The sequence below is a fragment of the Thamnophis elegans genome, chromosome 2 (assembly GCF_009769535.1).
Source record: "Thamnophis elegans isolate rThaEle1 chromosome 2, rThaEle1.pri, whole genome shotgun sequence".
Classification (NCBI taxonomy): Eukaryota; Metazoa; Chordata; class Lepidosauria; order Squamata; family Colubridae; genus Thamnophis; species Thamnophis elegans.
This window is the reverse complement of record NC_045542.1, coordinates 160,955,025-160,976,159: the sequence shown is the minus strand read 5'-3', so window position 1 is coordinate 160,976,159 and position 21,135 is coordinate 160,955,025. Positions and strand designations below refer to the sequence as shown.

Sequence of the window (21,135 nt, the reverse complement as noted above, 5' to 3'; positions counted from 1 at the left end):
CTGGGAGCTGAAGCCCCATACATGTTAAAGCTGCTTAGATGTTGATGAAAGAAATGTCCTTCTGGGTTCGGCTCCAAGTGGGGAAAAAGACACTGGAGACATGGAGGCTGCTTGGAAAGATGGTTTATTGGTGGACAGGACCACATGGCTTGAGTCCTGAACAGAAAAGGTGATCACATGCTTCAATGTTGGTGGAGAAGAGAAGGGCTGAGGGAGCGGCTTGCTAGGTTTTTTATAACCTGTTCAGTTCCACCTTTCTGTTTCCTGTTCCTGTGTAAGAAATGTATTCTGATTGGTTGTCAGACTCCCAGGTTTGGTCGAGTTCTCAGATGCCATGTGGTCAGTTGAATAAAGGGCCAATATTATCATGGTTTAATCCCATCCCCCCCTGGAGCTTTATTATGTAAAGGGACTAGCTTGGCCTTCTTAATAGCCCATTGACAAAGTGGGGATGAGCAGGAAGCTACAGGGAGCTATTCTGTCTTTTAAAACATGTTTCTTTCTTTTCACATCCAGAGAAATATTCTGCCTTTTCAATATTTTCAATCAATATTTCCTAGGATATTTCATTTTTCTGGGAGAGGGCTGGGTGATAACTTCCTACTGTGTGTAGAGAGGTACTTTTATTCATTATTAAGACAAGCTCTATTTTTCTCTCTCTCTCTAAAGAAGATCTCCAAGATCCCCTCCAGCTGTTATGTCCCATGTAACAGGATGTGAAAAATCCAGGAGAAAGGCAATGGCAATACCATTTCAGTTTTTTTTTTAAAGAAAACATGCTTCTTGACTGATCTTGAGAAGCTTAAGCACAGTTGGGTTACTTGGACAGGAGACCATTAAGAAAAATATTCAAGCCGTCAACTGTAACAGTGTTTCTCCATCAACCTTAGCAAGTTCAAACGGTATGGACTTCAACTCCCAGAATTCCCAACTCTCAGAAACTAGCCGGAGAATTCTGGAGATTGAAGTCCGCACAACATAAAAGTTGCCAAGGTTGGGGAACATTGGCCTAGAGATGTTGAAAACTCTGTACCAGGTGAGAAGCCCGCTCTTCCATAATGCCCCCTGGAAACAGTGCAGAGGTGGCCACGAGGGCACCAAAACTTCAGTCGGTCTCAACTATTTGGTGTGGTTTTTGCATGATCGACCTGATGCGTGGTTCTCCAGTTCCTGCCTATTTGCATTGAAGCCACTCATCAATGCTCACAAATGCTTTCCGTAGGTAGGTAGGCAATTATGGCTCCTTTACGACCTATGGACCTCAACTCCCAGAATTCCTGAGCCAGCCGTAGTTGTCCTACTCCCGTCATAGAGATTTAAAAAACAAAAATAGCGGTTCAATGTAGACCCTCACTTCCGGCTCTCCTATGACTAGATTTCTATCTACAGAAAAAGGCTGTCTCGGTGCCCAGGCGTTATTTCGAGCAGGATCTCGGAATATGACCCTCTCCCATCGATCCTGGCTGCTACCCACCTTGGCAGGGGCTGATAGGATCGGAGTCCAACCACCCTCTATTTTTGAGTTTCATTTGTCTCCATTGCTTTAGCATTCTCAACTCCCTGGGTTTATTTACCTAGATAGTACAGGGTGACCGTTTTAGTGCTCCATTCACTCTTAAAACAAACAAAACAGCGCTGACCGCTGTACTATCTTTAGTTGAAAACGAATTGATTGCAAACGAGTTTCCTTTCCACCGTTTAATCCGAAGTAAGAACGGTTTTCCAGACCCGCCCTCCCGGGTATCTGAGAAATGAAACGTCATGAATTTATGTAATCCCAGAGATTTAAATTGCAAAAAAAAAAGAGGGCGCCTTTCGGGTCCGAAGAAGCCCGGACTCAGCGCGCGCTCAATTCGTCGATCCTTGATTCGGAGGCGGATCGAAAGGCTTAGCGAAAGCGGTGGGTAGAGCGGGCGGAACCACTTCAGACCCGCCGGGGGGGGGTGTCGCCGCTTTTTTCCCAAACTCTTGCAACTTACTCTTTCACCCCTTAGAAAGCCAGCACGGCTGTTTAAGCTCTTTAAAATCTCCCCGCAGCGTGTCTGGGCTACCGCAGGGCCAGCCAGAATTTTTTTTTAAAAAAAAGTCCCCCCCTCTTTCCTCGAAGTGGAACAAGCTATGTCACCATCTTCGCCCCTCCCCTCCTCCGAGCGGAGCAAACCATGTCACCATCTTCGCGGGGGGGGGAAGGCTTTTAGACGGAGAGAAGAGAGGAAATCGCGGGTTTGGATCGGCTTTTGGCCTTTCGGGATAAACCAAAAAATCCGGACCCGGGGGGGAGGAGATCGTATCCTTTTTGAACGGAAGGATCTTCTTCCTGGGTTGCATTGTTTTTTAACCCGCGATCGTGTGAACGCGCCCTCTTGCGTGTCGCCCGCTTGCAAAGAAAGGGAAGAAAGGAGGCGGCAGGGCGAAAAAGGAGAAGCGGTGAGTTTGCTTGGAAAGAAAAGCCGGAGGGCCGAGGGTCGGAAGACGAAAGCGGCGGCGCGTTGCCCAGGCGCGCACGGAGCCCGGGGCTGGTTGACAACGCGCATCTCCGGGCGGGGAGGAAACACGCGTCTCTCTCTCCTCTCTCATCCGTAGACTTATGCAAAAGGATAGAAGGGAGAGCACCCATTGTCTGAAGCGGGGAACGCTTTGCAATTGCGCGGGGAGCCATCTTGGTTCGTTTCCTCCCTCCCCCTCCTTGCTTTTTATTTATTTATATATATTTATTTATTTTCTTCCCCCCTCGGGCGCGGAAATGCAAACTCTCAGCCACGGGGGGGGGAATAGGGGGGGGGAAAGACCCCAATATAATTTGGCCCTAACTGGGGATGGGATAATAAGCCCCCAGCCCATCCAACTGGGGCGCGTGGGTGGAGTGATATATATATATTTGCCCTGCGGATGGTCTTATTATTATTAAATATGTATATTTGTGTAGATATAAAAAATCCCGACGACACGTGTGTCGCAGCAAACCGATGCGCGCGTTACTCTCCTCCTCTCCCCCCCCCTTCCCACGTTTTGTAGCGCCGCTCCGAATTATCGCCAGGTCCGAGGTTCGAATGGATTGACTCGCGGGGCTTTAATCCCGACGCCGCTTTGTATAAACGGGAGATTGACTAAACTTCCTAGAAAGGAGAAATATTTGCAGAGCTCTCGGGGTTGACATGAGAGTTGGAGGGAGGGGGGGGTCCTTGGTGCTTCTCTGAGCTTGCTTGTTTTCTTGCAAACGTCTCACAACCCACACTAGGTAATGTCATCAGGGCTGGTAGGCAAGTGGAGTTTGCTTGTCAGTTTATATTCTGGGGACTTGCCCAATGAGGGAGTCCTTGGTGCTTCCCTGAGCTTGTTTTCTTGCAAACGTCTCACAACCCACACTAGGTAATGTCATCAGGGCTGGTAGGCAAGTGGAGTTTGCTTGTCAGTTTATATTCTGGGGACTTGCCCAATGAGGGAGTCCTTGGTGCTTCCCTGAGCTTGTTTTCTTGCAAACGTCTCACAACCCACACTAGGTAATGTCATCAGGGCTGGTAGGCAAGTGGAGTTTGCTTGTCAGTTTATATTCTGGGGACTTGCCCAATGAGGGAGTCCTTGGTGCTTCCCTGAGCTTGTTTTCTTGCAAACGTCTCACAACCCACACTAGGTAACGTCATCAGGGCTGGTAGGCAAGTGGAGTTTGCTTGTCAGTTTATATTCTGGGGACCTGCCCAATGAGGGAGTCCTTGGTGCTTCCCTGAGCTTGTTTTCTTGCAAACGTCTCACAACCCACACTAGGTAACGTCATCAGGGCTGGTAGGCAAGTGGAGTTTGCTTGTCAGTTTATATTCTGGGGACCTGCCCAATGAGGGAGTCCTTGGTGCTTCCCTGAGCTTGTTTTCTTGCAAACGTCTCACAACCCACACTAGGTAACGTCATCAGAGCTGGTAGGCAAGTGGAGTTTGCTTGTCAGTTTATATTCTGGGGACTTGCCCAATCTGGGTGAGTCTTAGACTTGACTTGACTTAAGTCTTTAGCGTCGGTACGGCATCGCCAATCCCTTCGCTGTAGAGTCGCATGCATCCCGGAACGGGATCCATGATTCTAGGCTAAGTACTACTTGAGCTCGCCGGGCCCAAGAGTCGACAGAGCCCCTTCTGTTGGAAACGGTGGGCACCTCGAGAAGGCAGGGGTTGTCTTGATAATGAGAGGCTGTATTTTCGCGTCAATTATCCTTGCCCACCGTGAGTCTTAGAGATTCTTTGGTTGGGTTGTTTTTGCTGTTGGCTTCTTTCTTGGCAGTTTCTTGTCCAGGGGACGTTTATACCACCCACCCACCCACAGATAGGCAAGTCCCCAGAATATAAACTGACAGCAAGCCCCGCTCCTTACTAGCACTGAAGTTGCCACTGGAGATTCTCAGTCATCCCGAGTCACGGTCGTCCCAAAGCTGCTTTTTTTCCCCCCCAAGAGGCAACTGGTCTTTCTGGTTTTTCTTTGGAGACGTTTCATTTCTCATGCAAGAAGCTTGTTCTGCTCTGAGGAAGGAGCTGAAGAAGCTTCTTGGATGAAAACTGAAACATCTTCAGAGGGAAAAAAAAACAGAAAGTCCAGCTTCCTCTTGGAAAAAAAAATCACCTTTGGGATAGCACTGATGTAATTACCTAACGTGGTCACGAAACGTCTGCAAGAAAACAAACCAGTTCAGAGAGCATCAAGGACCCCCTCACTGGCTAAATTAGGCCGTCTTAGGCTTTTTTATTGTTCTTGTTGCTGCTGCTACGATAAATTAGCTGGGCACAAGATTTCAACCCATTTGAAATGATTTTTTCCCTCCCCCCATGTACATATATATCCATCCGAACTAAACTGTGTTGTTTCTCTGTGTCGTATCGTAGATATGTGGGTATATGCATAATTGTGTACGGATGGATGTATATTTTGTCATGTTCATATGTAGTGTATACTGGAGGTGGTGACCCTTTGAGATGCTGTATGTAACACATTTCATTTTAATGTATGCTGATTCGTGTACACTTAAACTGACAATAAAGTGAGGCTAAGGGTTATCTTACTGGACTTAATTTGGCTGGGGGATCTGCATGCATTTGGCATTCTTAATGCAAAGTGCCTGGGATGAAGCAAAACTCTGGAGTATTTTCTACAACGACCCTATGCTTTGGCCCATGGCTTAATACAGAGAGAAGGCCAAGAAAACACGAGGGAGTTTCGCCTGCCCATTTGCTTTTTATTGTTGGGAAAGTTGATTGTTGAAAAAGATCATGTGAGAAGGCCGGAATGTGGCTTGCTTGTTGGGGCCTGGGGAATCCAGCCATGGCATCCTGAAACCGGGTTTCACATGAGTGCCAGGAGTAATTCTGTGCAGTGACCTCTTTGTTTTTCCCAGTTCTCTGAGCTTTTTGCCTGTTGGTGGATGGCTTTTGTTGTTTATTGCTTGGAAACTCAAGCTGTGTCAAATCGACTATTGTGATGCTCCGGAAAGGAACCCCAGATTGTGTGTTTGTGTGGAGGGAGGGAGGGGAGAAAGAGAGAGAGAGAGAGAGAGAGAGGGAATTGGGAGCGGAGAGGAAAATTAATTGCAACAATTAGGCGGAAGTTTTCTTGTCCCTTTTTCCAGTGATGGCTCGCTGACACCTTTCAATACTACAAAAAGAAAAGTTAGTGTCCCTTTCACAGATAAGATGATTGTGAATTTCTATTAAGTGAACAATTGGGGGTGGGGGAGAGCCCTCTATTGGGAAAAAAAGGCTGATGGTTTTTCAATAGTTTCCCGTTCCCCATCGGAGCAGGGGAAGGTTTAATATGACGCACATCTTTGACATGGTTACACAAGAGGTGTTTGTGTGTGTGTGGTGCAGCCACTTCCAAGTCTAATTTGAAATGTGAGCGTTTAAGGTATCCTTCTAGGATTTTTACATCTATGGCTTCAATGGCATGGTTTTTATTTCTTAGGACTCCTTTATAGTGTGTATTTTCGCTTGTGAACTTAATCAATTCCGACTCGTTGGGCCAAGGTTGCTTGGCTAAATAAAAATTCAGATTTCCCCAGAGGAAGGTTATATTTCTCTATACTGTGACCTCAGCTGATGGCAGTGGAAGAAGCAGCTTGATCCAACTTTTTGCCTAAGAAAATGGACCTCTCTCACAAATAACATATATGTAAACTGGTTAACTTGTTTTTTCTTTACTCCAACTTTTGCTCCACCAGCCCAATTGTATCTAACTATAAAATTTCACGGACCATGAAATTTTACAAGGCTGCCAGGCGAGGCGAGGAAGGGATATACAGTAGATTGTCTTTTTCAAAAACAAAACTGTTCTTACCCAGCAAGCCATGCTTGGCTTCAAACAGTCACATTTTGGTTTATTTGGAAAACAGAGCCATTGTTCTAATAGCTGATGTGACTTGGGTTACCGTTAAGTCATTGCCGACTGTTGGAAGAAATATCCATCTGGTTCAGTTCCCAGTAAGGAGAAAGACACTGGAAACATGGAGGTTGATTGGAAAGATGATGGACAGGGCCACATGGGTTTGTGGTCCTGGACAGCTGACCATCTGGTTTGATGAGTACATGGATTTTTATATAGTTTGTTCTACATCGTTTTGTCATTTAGAGGTTTTGTTTTGTGTATTTTGTGATTTGATTTTAATTAGTCTTAATTATCAATGAGTTGGGTTTTTTAAATCTTGTTTAAGAAACATAATTAATCCTAGATGCTGGCTTCCTTGGGGTTATAATACTGTTTTGAATGGATAACCAAATCTGCATTTCTAAAAGTCGGGCCCTTAGTTTCTACTTGGGATAGAGACGGGAGTTTCTGTCTTGAAGAAACATGTTTCTCCTTTAGGGAGAATGTAGCATTCTGCCTTTTTAATATTTCCTTTAAAAATTTCATTCTTCTAAGAGGGGTGGGTGCTAACTTTCTACAGTAGTTTATTTCTGAGGATATTATATGGTTTTAAGAATACGGAAGCTGTGTTTTCGCTCACCTCATTGAAAATAAGAGTGTTGTGTAAATCCAGGAAGTCCTTAAAATAATCAGTGAATATAAAGTACATTACTGTGCTCTCAGGCCAAGGGATTTGTTTATTAAATTTAATTTTGTGTCTTATTTTTTCTTCTAGTTTTCTTTGGGCTTTCTCCCCCCCAGATTCCTCTGTTTCTCTGTTGTTGTTAGTTGCGAAGTTGTGTCTGACCCATCGCGACCCCATGGACAATGTTCCTCCAGGCCTTCCTGTCCTCTATCGTCCTCTGGAGTCCATTTAATCTCACGCCTACTGCTTCAGTGACTCCATCCAGCCGCCTCATTCTCTGTCGTCCCTTTCTTCTTTTGCCCTCCATCGTTCCCAGCATTAGGCTCTTCTCCAGGGAGTCCTTCCTTCTCATTAAATGGCCAAAGTATTTGAGTCTCATCTTCAGGATCTGATTTCCTTCTAAAGAGCAGCCAGGGTGGATCTCCTCTAGGACTGACCGGTTTGATCACCTTGCAGTCCAATCTTGGAGCCCAGGAAAATAAAATATGTCACCACCTCCATTTCTTCCCCAAGGCAGCCCTTGAAGAGCATTCGGAGACTTCAGCTTGTCCAGAATGCAGCCGCGCGAGCGATCGTGGGTGCACCTCAGTACATCCAGGTTACACCTATCCTCCGCGAGCTGCACTGGCTGCCTATTGGTCTTCGGATACGCTTCAAGGTGCTAGTCTTCACTTATAAAGCCCTTCATGGTATTGGACCTGGTTACTTGAGAGACTGCCTGCTACCAATCACCTCCACTAGACCGATTAGATCCCACAGATTAGGCCTCCTCCGAATTCCATCCACCGGCCAGTGTCGACTGGCGACTACCCGGAGGAGGGCCTTCTCTGTGGTTGCTCCGGCCCTCTGGAACAAGCTCCCCATGGAGATTCGGACCCTCACCACCCTCCAGGCTTTCTGCAAAGCCTTAAAAACCTGGCTGTCCCGACAGGCCTGGGGCTGATGAGTTCCTGTCCCCGCTCGAATGGTGTGGCTGTTGATTGTTTTTAAAATTGTGGTGTTGTGTTGTCCGTTGTCTTTCTTTTTTTTTCCCTGTTTGGACCCCCCCCCCCCCCCCGACTTGGTTTGTGAGCCGCCCTGAGTCCCTCTGGGAATAGGGCGGCATAGAAATACAATAAAATCAAAAATCGAAATCTGTTTGCCAGGAATTGAGAGAACCAGATGCCACGATCTACCACTTAAAGTTAATGGTTGACGGGCTTCAAAAAAGCTATTTATGATCTATCCTCACAGTTACGACTGTTGCACCCTCTTCTTGGTCACACGATCGTATTTTGGGTGCCTGGCAGTTGGCTCCCATTTATGACGGCTTGCCACTATCCCACAGTCATGTGACTGGTTTGCAACTTTTTTTTTTCTCTTTTCCAGCAGATTTTTTTTTTAAAAATGCCCAGTTGGATATGTTGGATTTACTGAACAATCATGTGGCTTGCTTAACAACCATGTGATTGGCTTAGCGCTGGAGCAACCTGTTTTATGACCATGATGAAAATAACCGTAGAATCAGGCCAGGTCATGTGGTACCTTTGACCGCAACAACTTATTGATTGAAATTCTGGGCTCTGTGGTCAGATGTCAATGATTACCTGCACAGGTAGTCCTCAATTTACGATGGCAACCAAGGCCAATATTTATGTTGCTCAGCGAGAAATTTGTGAGCTTTCCCCATTTTACAACTTTTACTGTCGCACTTGTGAAGTGAACCACTGCAGTTGTTACCTTAGTAACGTGGCTGTTAAGTGAATCTGGTTTCCCCATTGACTTTGCTTGTCAGAAGGTCGTAAAGCGGGATCGCATGTTCCCACTGCAACAGTCATAAACATGAGTCAGCTGTCAAGCATCTGAATGTAAATCACGTGACCATGGGGATGCTGAAACGGTCATAAGTTTGAAAAACAGTCGTAACTCACTTTTTTCAGTGCTGTTGTAACTTTACAATATAATACAATACAATAGCAGAGTTGGAAGGGACCTTGGAGGTCTTCTAGTCCAACCCCCTGCCTAGGCAGGAAACCCTATACCGTTTCAGACAGATGGCTATCCAACATCTTCTTAAAGACTTGCAGTGTTGGGGCATTCACATCTTCTGGAGGCAAACTGTTCCACTGATTAATTGTTCTAACTGTCAGGGAGTTTCTCCTTCTAAGTTGCTTCTCTCCTTGATTAGTTTCCACCCATAGCTTCTTGTTCTACCCTCAGGTGCCTTGGAGAATAGTTTGACTCCCTCTTCTTTGTGGCAACCCCTGAGATATTGGAAGACTGCTATCATGTCTCCCCTAGTCCTTCTTTGCATTAAACTAGACATACCCAGTTCCTGCAACTGTTCTTCATATGTTTTAGTCTCCAGTCCCCTAATCGTCTTTGTTGCTCTTCTCTGCACTCTTTCTAGAGTCTCCACGTCTTTTCTACATCGTGGTGACCAAAACTGAATGCAGTATTCCAAGTGTGTCCTTCCAAGGCATTACTTTTGAAGCATTACAAGAAGCAATGGGTGGTAACTAATCAAGGAGAGAAGCAACTTAGAACTGAGGAGAAATTTCTTGACAGTTAGAACAATTAAACAGTGGAACAGAAGTTGCCTCCAGAAGTTGTGAATTCCCCAACACTGGAAGTTTTTAAGAAGATGTTGGATAGCCATTTGTCTGAAACGGTGTAGGGTTTCCTGCCTAGGCAGGGGTTGGACTAGTCACTAGAAGACCTCCAAGGTCCCTTCCACCTCTGCTATTGTATTGTATTGAATGGTCACTAAGTGAACTGTTGTATGTTCACTTATTATCTGTATTGCCTTTCTAGGAACCTGAATTGGAATCGAGCTCTGATCCACAACACTGTATTTCATCTTTTCTAGTGCAGGGGTCGGCAACCTTAAACACTCAAAGAGCTACCAAGGCCCTAACCGGAAGCCCACCGTTCAATTCTGGAGCTGACCAGAAATCCAGTTTTCCTACCATAGAGTCTCTTCCTGGCATGCCCTCATTCCCCCCCCCAAAAAACCGGAAGCTCCTCTCAAAATTGTGCTGCCAACTAGTGACGGAGCCACAGCAGAGGGTTGAAAGAGCTGCATGCATCTCCAGAGCCGCAGGTTGCTGACCCCTGCTCTAGATAATCTTACATTTCTTCAACTTCCAACGTTGGGCTGAGCAAGAGATTGCAATAAATGGACTCTTGAGGTCTCTTCTAATTCTGCAATCCTCAGCCTGCCTGAAAATAAGCGAAATAGAAATCAGGAATCCTTTACCTGCAATTATCTATCAGGGATGACAATGAAAGTGGGGATGGAATTGTGTTAACCTTTGTTTATCTCTTCTAGGTATTGCGGGGAAATCTTCTTCCTCTTGTTGGTTCAGTTGGCGATGTCTAAGACACAAAGAGATGAACTGTCAAAGTCCTAGAGAGGCAGCAGCTGGTCGCCTTAAATACACTTTTGTGCTGGGCTGATCCCCAAGTTTGATGTGGGTGAGCTTTGTTGAGAAACTAACATGCTACCCAGAAGAGCTGTTTTGGGGGGAGATTTCCAACTTTTTCATTTGTAATTTCAAAGCATCCAACTGCTGGATTTAACACAGGATAGCAACAGAAAATCGTCAGATTTGGCTCGATCCCACAAGGGATTCCAGGACAAACATGGCAGGTTGCTGCTCGGTAGCCAACTGCAAAAACCGCCGGTGGCATGGATCCCGTGTCACCTTTCACAGGTATGTGAGCGAGCTTGAATCTCCCTTCACCCCATTAGTGTCACCATTTTATTCCACATCTGCTTATGCTGGCAGTGGGAGGGGGATGGATGTAAACAGGGAGCAGTAAAGATGCAGCAGGAGCGGGCCCCGTTTTGTGGCCACTCTAGCCTCCTGTCTCTGTGTCTGGAGGCCAGCATAGAGAATAACCCTAATCTGGATTTAGATAAAATATACCATTGTGATTTTGGTAAGCGAAGCAAGGATAACCCATTATCAAATTGTTAGTGAGAATAGAGAAGGCTGTGTTTGAACTGGATAGCGGTAGTCCTCGACTTATGACCACAGTTGAGCCCAAAATTTATGTTGCTAAGTGAGACATTTGTAAAGTGAGCTTTACAACTTCTCTTGCCAAATTTGTTAAATGAATCACTGCAGTTGTTAAATTAGTAAAACGGTGGTTAAGTGAATCTCGCTTCCCCAATTGACTTTGCTTGTCAGAAGGTCGCAAAAGGGGAACACATGACCTCGCCCTCCAGGACACTGCAACCGTCATACATGTGAGTCAGTTGTCAAGCATCCAAATGTAAATCACGTAACCGTGGGGATGGTGCCGCCATCCTAAATGTGAAACAAAACAGTCATGTCAATTTTTTCAGTGCCATTGTAAATTCGAACAGATACTAAACGAACTGTCAAGGGCTCCCTGTAATGGGGAGGTGATTGGTTGATTGACTGATTTGATTTCTATAGCCACCCATTTCAACAAGCAACTTTAATTTCATTGTTAATTTCATTGTTCCTTTCTACGTGCCCTACCATGAAAATTTCCTTTCTTCTCTTTCAATTTTAATGAAACCCTCTAAATTGTTTGGCTCGGCTTCATTTTTGCACAGAAGAGTGAAAAGCGATTAGAGGTTGGTCCTCTGAGATTATCTGGAAACTTCCATTTTGCCCCTCTAGATGTTCTGATCTAGGCTTCCCGAGAAAGCATAAATCACAAACGTAGTCCCAAAAAACCTCTTTACTGCTGTGAGTTATGATCATTCACAGCCCCGTAATAATTCACAAACATTCTGTGAAGATTCTGACAGATGTCTGCTCGAGTTGACACAGTCTTTCAGGGTAATGTTGATAAGCACCCACCTTTATCTCCTTTGAAATGCTGCCAGAGACCTAATTGCCAATTAGTTTTGCAAGGTCAAACAGGACTTCTCAGAGCTTGAACCAAACTAATTGTTTCCTGCAAAGGCTCACATCTGTTTGCTCCTCTTTTATCGGTTAGGGCTCTGGTTAACATTGGCTATGTGGTAACCTTTAGGGGAGAAATCTGTATCATTGAAAAGGAGGATACCAGGGTTACTGCTACTTTAGAAAACGTTTTGAATGTTATACCAGATGGCTAACACAGCTTATCATAATGTTAAACCCCATGACGAATGCATACATTCGAAGCCCCAGCATGGGTACATATTCCTTCACAAGTGAGACTGAAAGGGCAGAAAAGAGCTCGACAGTTATTTTTCGTAGGTTACGAGGCCAACCATAGATCGTTTAGATTTTGGGAGAAAGGCACAACTAAGATTCACTGTAGCGCGAGTGCTAAGTTTATGGAACACGTGGGGTGGAATAAATTAGAACCAACTAACGATATAATTATCGACACCCAAGTAATCCCTAGTGATGAAATAGTAAAACCAGATTCGAGTTACCTAATCATCTCCAAGCTTTACTCCCAAGTCACCCTTACTTTCTTAATTGTTCTTGCCTTCTGGCAGCTCTGCGCATTTGTTTTGCTTCTAAACACAGTTTTTCAATTGTTGCTGCAGGTTTCCTTTTACAAAGGAGAGGCAGTTAAACAAGTGGATTAAAAACATTGGTCGTCCGAATTTCGCTCCCTCTTATGATGACGTCGTGTGTTCGGAACATTTCAGAAAGACGGATTTTTGGGGAAGGATAGCTTCTGGGAGAAGGAATTTAAAGCCAGGAGCCATCCCAACTATTTTTAATACCTCTGGCCAACCAAAAAGATTAAACACTGCCAAGGTATTTTGCTTTTTTCCCCTCTGCTGAAGTTTATTGTTTCTTTTTAACCATCTTAGATAGAAAAACCAAGGCCTGGTCAGTTCCTTCTTTTGGCATTTACCCATCTTCATTTCTGGTCCTGATATTTTATTGAAATCAAATGTATAATTATTTAGAAAGTCAGAATAACTAAAGTCTATTGGAATTGAGAGACAATAGAGATGTCACCCCACAAGTCCTGTGAAAATAAGAATGTTGTAAGAAAAGACGCCGGTTGAATATTGTAAAATAATATTCAAATCCTGGAAATTAATACAGGCACCGTATTTTTCGGAGCAGAAGATGCACCAGAGTAGAAGATGAAACCAAGATTTTGAAGAGGCAAATTTTAAAAAAAGTTTTGGCACTCTGCAGACCTCCCCTAAACGCCCCGTTTTTTGCTAAAATGGCCCGATTTTTGTCACAAACAGGGCATGCATAGCCTTTAGGAGGCTTTAGGAAAAACAGCCAGTTTTTCGCTCATTTTTGACCTCCCAAGCACCCAGGAGCACTCTATAAGCCTCCTAAAGGCTATGCACATCCATTTTTGCAAAGGGGACAGGGTTTCAGGAGGCCAAAAATGCTGTATTCAGTGTATAAGACGCACCCAGATTTTCACCCTCTTTTTTGAGGGAAAAGGGTGCTCCGAAAAATACGGTAGTTCTCGATTTACGCCCATAATTGAGCCCCAAACTTCCATTGTTAAGCAAGACAGTTGCTAAGTGATTTCTCCAACCCCATCTCTCATTTTATGACCTTTCTTGCCACAATTGCCAAGTGAATCACTGCAGTTGTCAAGTTAGTAACCCAGTTGTTAAGTGAATCTGGCTTCCCCATTGACTTTGCTTGTCAGAAGGTCGCAAAAGCTGATCGCGTGACCCCCGAGACACTGCCACCATCATAAAGATTGATCAGCTGTCAAACCATGTGACCGTGGGGATGCTGCAATGGTTGTAAATGTGAAAAACGGTCACAGGTCACTTTTTTTCAGTGCTGTTGTAAGTTCAGACAGTCACTAAACAAACAGCGGTAAGTCGACCTGTTCAAATAATCCTCAGGCGAAATATACCCAGTGTATGGGCAATGGGTTCGCCTAATGGCCATGCTCTTCACTTAACGACCACTGCAAAAAAAAAGAGGCATAAAGTCAGGTTGCTCACATGACAACCTGCTTAACAACCAGCATAATCTTAACTCCGGGTTCAATTATAACTGTAATTGAACATGGAAATAGGGTCATTCTGCTTATTAAGCAGGTCCTTCAGGGGTGGGGCTGCTACAGGTTCGCCTGGGTTCAGGAGAACCTGTAGCTAACATTATGACCGGTTCAGAGAACCTCCAAATTCCATCTCTGGCTGCCCCTGCCACTCCCTCTCCTCCCAGGAGTCTCCATGAGATCCATTTTGGATGCGAGGTAAGTGTAGGGCCCGTGCAGAGGCTCGGGGAAGGAGGAAAACACGTCCTGGAACTTCCGGAAGGCCATAAATGGGCCCGTTTCCAGCCTCTGGAGCCCAGGGGAGGCAATTTTCCCCTCCCGGGGGCTCAAGAAAAGCCTCTGGAGCCTGGGGAAGGGGAAAATCCTTCCCCCTCCTGCTGTGGTGCAGGTGGCCAAATGGGCCACGTCCGCCATTGCCACGCCCACCCAGCAACCAGGCAGAGAACCCTTTGCTGAAACTTTTGAAGCCCACCCCTGAGGTCATTGTGTTGAGGACCAGAAGAATTTAGCAGGTCATATGTTGAGGACTAACAGCATTAACGAGGTCATAAGCCGAGGACTAGCAGCATTTCTCCGCTTTGCCTAACAAAATGCCTCCTCCCCCCCCCCCCTGTCCTTTGCAGAGGGCTCAAAAGGAAAGCTCACAAGAGAGGAAGCCCCTCGCCCGACGGAATCCTCCCGATCCTGAGCCAAGCGCTCCTCCGGAGGTGGGTGAGGGCGATGCCGACGTCTCGTCCTCCAAGAACGACCTTGTCATCCTAGAACATTCTTACTCTACTCCGGCAAGTCCAAGTAAAGCAAGCAAGTGAATTTCATGACATTTGTTTATTAAATGGACGGAACCACCTTAAAGATCCTAAGCATGAGCAGAGTGCCTATGGAGAGTCTCAATCCTCCAGGTGTCCCGAAGGTGCTTTTTCAAAAGGCAACCGGACCGCCTTGTTTGTCTTTGAAGACCTTCCACTTTCACTATTCAGGTGACACCCCCCCCCCCCGAGGGCACAGATAAACCCCAGAGTGACCTCAGTGATTCTGTTTGTTTGTTTATTATATTTATATGCTGCCCTTTTCCCCCGAAGGGGACTCAGGGCGGCTCACAACTCAAACCAGGGAAGGGGGATACAGACAAAAATTAAAAAAAACCCAAAAAACGACACATAACAATGCATAATTTAAAACACACGACAGTCATACCATTCGAGACAGGGGCAACAGCTCTTTAGCCCCAGGCCTGTCGGAACAGCCAGGTTTTAAGGGCTATGCGGAAGGCCTGGAGGGTGGTGAGGGTTCGAATCTCCACGGGGAGTTCGTTCCAGAGGGTCGGAGCAGCCACAGAGAAGGCTCTCCTCCGGGTAGTCGCCAGTCGACACTGGCCGGCAGATGGAATTCGGAGGAGGCCTAATCTGTGGGATCTAATCGGTCTAGTGGAGGTAATTGGCAGCAGGCGGTCTCTCAAGTACCCAGGTCCAATACCATGAAGGGCTTTATAAGTGACGACTTTATAAGTGACGACTATTCTCAGGAAGAGCGCCAAGGACCAGACACCTCTATGGAATAGAAACCCCTCCATCCTCCACCGTTCAGGTTCCCAAAAGGCAGGAAAGACTCCAAACGCCAACTACGTTTGTTAATTCTTCATCCCTAAACCCAGCAGCCCCAAACATCTGCAGAACTGAAGAAGCTTCCTGGTTGAGAAGCGAAGTCTTCAAGGAAAAACAAAGTCCGGTTGCCTTTTGAAAAAGCACCTTTGGGACATGAGCGGGATGTGTGAGGCGGGGGGGCATGATAATAGTGATTAGCAGAGGTGGGGTGGAGAGAATAGGGCGGGGAATTGGCCAGTTTATTCCACAGCAAACTCTTGTTGAATTAATTACTACTTTATTAATTAAATGGACTGGATTACTGTAACGCGCTCTACATGGGACTGCCCTTGAAGAGTGTTCGAAGACTTCAGCTAGTCCAGAACGCAGCTGTGCGAGCGATCGTGGGTGCACCCAGGTACACCCACGTTACACCTATCCTCCGCGAGCTGCACTGGCTACCTATTAGTCTCCGGACTCGCTTCAAGGTGCTAGTCGTTACTTATAAAGCCCTACATGGCATCGGACCTGGGTACCTGAGAGACCGCCTCCTGCCAATTACCTCCCATAGACCGATCAGATCGCACAGACTAAGCCTCCTCCGGATCCCATCTGCCAGCCAATGTCAGCTGGCGACTCCCCGGGGGAGAGCCTTCTCTGTTGCAGCTCCAGCCCTCTGGAACGAGCTCCCCATCGAGATCCGGACCCTTACTACTCTCCCGGCCTTCTGCAAAGCCACGAAGACCTGGCTGTTCCGGCAGGCTGGGGGACTGTTGAAATAGCCAGCCCCACGGGAACTATGAATGTTGTGTATTTTAAATTGTTGTTTGTCCATTTGTCTATTTATCCCCTTCCTTTGTTTATTGTAAGCCGCCCGGAGTCCTTCGGGAGTGGGCGGCATACAAGACCAATCAATTCAATTCCTTTAATTAACTTGGAGTTCCTCGGAGATTGGCAACTCGGAGAGGGTGCAACTGGGATGTGCAAAGGATGTCTGTAATGACATTACACGCACGACCAGAAGAGCATCCTTTGCAATGCACTCTACGCAAGGCAATCTTCAGATCCCACCCAAAGGCTGCAACTGCTCCATAATACGGGGGCCCAGACAGTGATGGACAGTATTCCTCAACCTCAGCCACCTTAACATGTGTGGACTTCAACTCCCAGAATTCCCCAGTCCGCATGTTCTAAACCAGTGGCCCAAAACCTTTCGGGCACCAGGAAACACTTCCTTGGTATTTTCCGCGGACTGGAGGGGTGTAGTCTTGGTGCCTCCTTCATACCACGGATGGGGCTTTGCTTGTTTGCGTGGCCTGGTTACTGGTATGCTCCAGCCCGGTGCCGGCCCACAGATCGGGGGTTGGGAATCCCTGTTAGAAACCATGACTTGTTCTGACTCTGTAAGGAAAGAGTCAGTTTGCAGGCAGGCAGGCAGGGCTCAGATTGAATGAAATAAATATCCTGCTGGGGATATTTGCAACCTACAATTGGTTGTTACGGAAAACAAAAATGGCACACCATCTATCCACCATTTTGGATAGAACTTTCCCTCTGAATTCCGACATGCTAGTCCCAAAGGTACTTTTGTCAAGAGGCAACTTGACTTCCTGGTTTTTCTTTGAAGATGTTTTGCTTTTCATCCAAGAAGCTTCTTCCGATCTGACTGGATGGTGGGGAATGGAAGGATTTATGACCAGCTGTCTACAGAGAATATAAATTTTTCCATTCCCCGCTACCCTGTCAGAGCTGAAGAAGCTTCTTGGGTGAGTAGCGAAGCGTCTTCAGAAGAAAACAAAACCCAGAAACTCCAGTTGTCTCTTGAAAAAGCATTTTGGGGACCACCGTGACCTGGATGACTGAGAATCTCCATGGACGTTCCAACGTGCTACTTTTCTTCATTCAGAGAAAACAATTATTCTATGTTTTAGTGCAGAGAAGCATTCCAGCTCTTTGATGTGCCTCAGATCATACGAGATAGCCATTTGTTCTGGTAAACTATTTCACAGATTAAGCAATCTTGATGTGCAGTAGGCAGATCTCTAGGATCCTAACCCTAACCTCCCCCAAAGCACTAAAACTCACCCAGTCTTCTGGGATGATGCATCTGAAGTAAACCCGCTCTGCCCAAAAAGCCTGGAGAAGCAGAAATGATCAGAGACGAGCAGTTCCCCAAGTAAAATAGAATAGGAACAGGAATGGGAAAAGGAAATAGATTAGAATTAGAATTAGAATAGAATATAGAAAAGAATACAGAATAGAATAGAATAGAAATAGAATGGAATAGAATTAGAATAGAATATAGAATAGAATTAGAATAGAATATAGAAAAGAAGATAGAATAGAAATAGAATGGAATAGAGTAGAATTAGAATAGAATATAGAAAAGAAAAGAATACAGAATTGGATAGAATTAGAATAGACTATAGAATAGAAAAGAATACAGAATAGAATAGAAATATAATAGAAAAGAATACAGAATAGAATATAGAAAAGAATACAGAATAGAATAGACTAGAAATAGAATGGAATGGAATAGAATATAGAATAGAAATAGAATGGAATAGAATAGAATTCGAATTAGAGTAGAATATAGAAAAGAAAAGAATACAGAATAGAATATAGAATGGAATAAGAATAGAATATAGAATAGAAAAGAATACAGAATAGAAAAGAATATAGAATAGAAATGGAATAGATTAGAATTAGAATAGAATACAGAATAGAAAAGAAAAGAATATAGAATAGAATAGAATATAGAATAGAATTAGAAAATAGTACAGAATAGAATAGAATTAGAATAGAAAATAATACAATATAGAAAATAGAATAGAATTAGATTAGAAATGTATACAGAATAGAATAGAATTAGAACAGAATAGAATTAGAATAGAAAAGAATACAGAATAGAATAGAAAATAGAATAAAATAAAATAGAATATTTAATACGACAGAATTGGAAGGGACCCTGGAGGTCTTCTAGTCCAACCCCCTGCTCTGTCATGGTGTGCTCTATAGGTGATCACTGCACCTTGAATTGCACCCAGAGGCTGTTCAGCAAGTGGCGCAGCTGAGGAAGCAGTAACGATGCGTGGGCATAATGAGAAGCAGCGATTACTTCCCACATTGCTGCATTTTGAACCTGCTGTAGCTTCTCGATAGTCTTCAAGGGCAGCCCCATGTAGAGTGCATTGCCGTAGTCCCACCCTGAGGCAACCAGGGCATGAGTTCCTTTCTAAAGGGCCTCCCAGTCAAGGAAAATGCGCAACTCACATATGCAAGGGACCTGAGCAAAGTGGTTTGCTGTTAGCCTGGAGGAGAAACAGAGTGTAGCTTGAACTAAAGACCTCAATGTCATTTGTCCACTTCAGTTGCTTCTGCCCTGGAGCTCCAGGTGGCCCCTCCAGGAGACCAACCCCCCACAGAACCCCAGGGGAGGAAGAGCCTCCGCCTCAGCCTCCGCCAGGCTCGGAACAAAAGGGAGCTCATGGAAGAGACGAGACAAAACGCTTCCGAGGAGCCGGTGGTCCATTCTGACGTCCATCGCCAGCATTTCCGAGACTTTTGCTACCAGGAGCTGGAAGGCCCCCGCCACGCTTGCTGCCGGCTGTGGGATCTCTGCCATCAGTGGTTGAAGCCTGGAAAACATACCAAGTTGCAGATGCTGGAATTGGTCATCCTGGAGCAGTTCCAGGCCATCCTGCCCCAGAAGGTTCAGGAGTATGTCCAGGAACGGGAGCCATCCAATTGCGAACAGGCCGTAAACCTGGCCGAGGAGTTCATAAAGAGCCAGCAAAGAGAAGAGGTGGGCACATATTAGATTTTTTTTACAACCCCCGTTATGCCCAAATATGGGAGGAAGATCACTACTTCCATTCTCTGTCCTTCGGCTTGTCACAAGAGACCATCCAGACAGAAACCCAATATTTTTACTGTTGCCTTTTTGTTACATTTTGTTGTATTTGTGCTGATAAATAAATAAAGGGAGACTAGTATAGATCTATTTCAAGCTATTTAGCTCTCATCAGCTAGCCATACCCTTACTGGGATTTGAACCTGGGCTATATTACATACCAGGCAGACTTCTTAGCCATTAGGCCACAGGCTCTTATCCGTTATCAGCGAAGCCAGGGTGAAAGGTATCTATTATATATATAGGATGTAGCCTAACTTTCATTCTGGAAATATTTGACAAATGCAGACGATTAAAAGCCATAAACTTGTCGTTCATTTTTGGATTCCGGCTTTCTGAATTTAGAGGGCGAACTTTGAATGTGGCGAGATGTATTTTCCGATTGATCCATCAGGCCAAGGTGTATTTATTCTCTAAAAAACAGTATGTGGCTGCCAATATTAAAGGCACAACTCTGGGTAGCGCATAACCAGCTTATAGGAGGAACAACATAAAAACAGTTAGGAGCCCGTAGCCAAATATTTAAAAGAATGAAAACCGAGGCACCATCTCACAAGGTTCACAAAGCAGATGCACATTAAATGGGGCCCGTCACATCCTTGCTGTGATGCCTCATGAAAAGGCAACTGTTCTATATGCAGGTAGTCCTTGACTTGTGACCACGATTGAGCCCAACATTTCTGTTGCTAAGCAAGACGGTGGTTAAGTGCATTTTGCCCTGTTGTATGACCTTCCTTGCCACATTTGTGAACTGAACCCCTGCAGTTATTAAGTTAGCAACATGGTTGTTAAGGGAATCTGTCTGTCTTGTTGATTTTTTTTATTTTTGCATTTTTTTTTTAATTTTTAAACATTAAAAAAACAACATAAAAAAAATTCTCATCCGTTACATCCAGCATGTCGTTTGGTTACAAGTGTTTCTGCATCCATATTCTCAATTACATATACAATCACAGATTTTCCGTCTAATATAACTAGATACCTCACTTTCATTGTACAACATATATTCAATTGGAATTAATATTTCTTTCTTTTCAACGAACCTAATTCCCTTACATTCTTGATTGTCTGTTTAATAACAATATACCTTTATGTAATCGCTTATCTCATTCTGAATATTTTTACAGTATAAAAGAATTTACCAACTGTTTACATTTATATATCACTATTTTCAATTATGTATAATCCCACCAATCATCCATCGAGTATGCTTATGTTCATTATTGTCCTTGTACATCATACATTCAAACAAAAATGTTCTTTCTTGTTGATTCTGAGTTAACGCAGGAAGAACATTCTTTTGTTGTACCGTTTCAATGATGGTTCTAATTAGTTAGGTGTCCATTTCAAGTTCTTGGAAATAATAGAACCTAGAAAATTGGCGGTCTCTACTATTGATAATGTGTTGACTAATATTGTAAGAGATGGTAGAAAAGGAGGGCTTCTCCTAAAATCGATTATCATTGTTAGGTAAGCTCCCCGTTTGGAGGGCGAGTACGTTCAGAGAAGCATTGTGAGAGTTGTGTTGGAGAACACACAAACCAGCATACAGAGACACTGCAGTTTAAATAGGCTTTTACTTTCGTGGAAATAGAGGTATCAGAGTCCATCAAACAGTCCAAGTCATACACGGATAAGACAGTCAGTCATCAATGTCTTTCAGTTAA

At 44.7% G+C, this 21,135-nt stretch overlaps 1 protein-coding gene across 4 annotated transcripts in view; it reads left to right on the top strand.

The window, feature by feature from the left end:
* Positions 1–2,137: 2,137 nt before the first annotated feature.
* LOC116504525 (zinc finger protein 585A-like) overlaps positions 2,138–21,135 on the top strand; it is a 36,907-nt gene continuing 17,909 nt past the window's right edge. Inside the window, exons 1-5 of one of the 4 annotated variants that reach the window (XM_032211574.1) lie at positions 2,138–2,427; positions 10,332–10,716; positions 12,525–12,741; positions 14,599–14,767; positions 18,927–19,360. In XM_032211574.1, the coding sequence (XP_032067465.1) occupies positions 10,646–10,716; positions 12,525–12,741; positions 14,599–14,767; positions 18,927–19,360 (891 nt within the window). In that variant the 5' untranslated portion in view covers positions 2,138–2,427; positions 10,332–10,645. The other 3 variants (XM_032211571.1, XM_032211572.1, XM_032211573.1) reach the window with 3 other exon arrangements.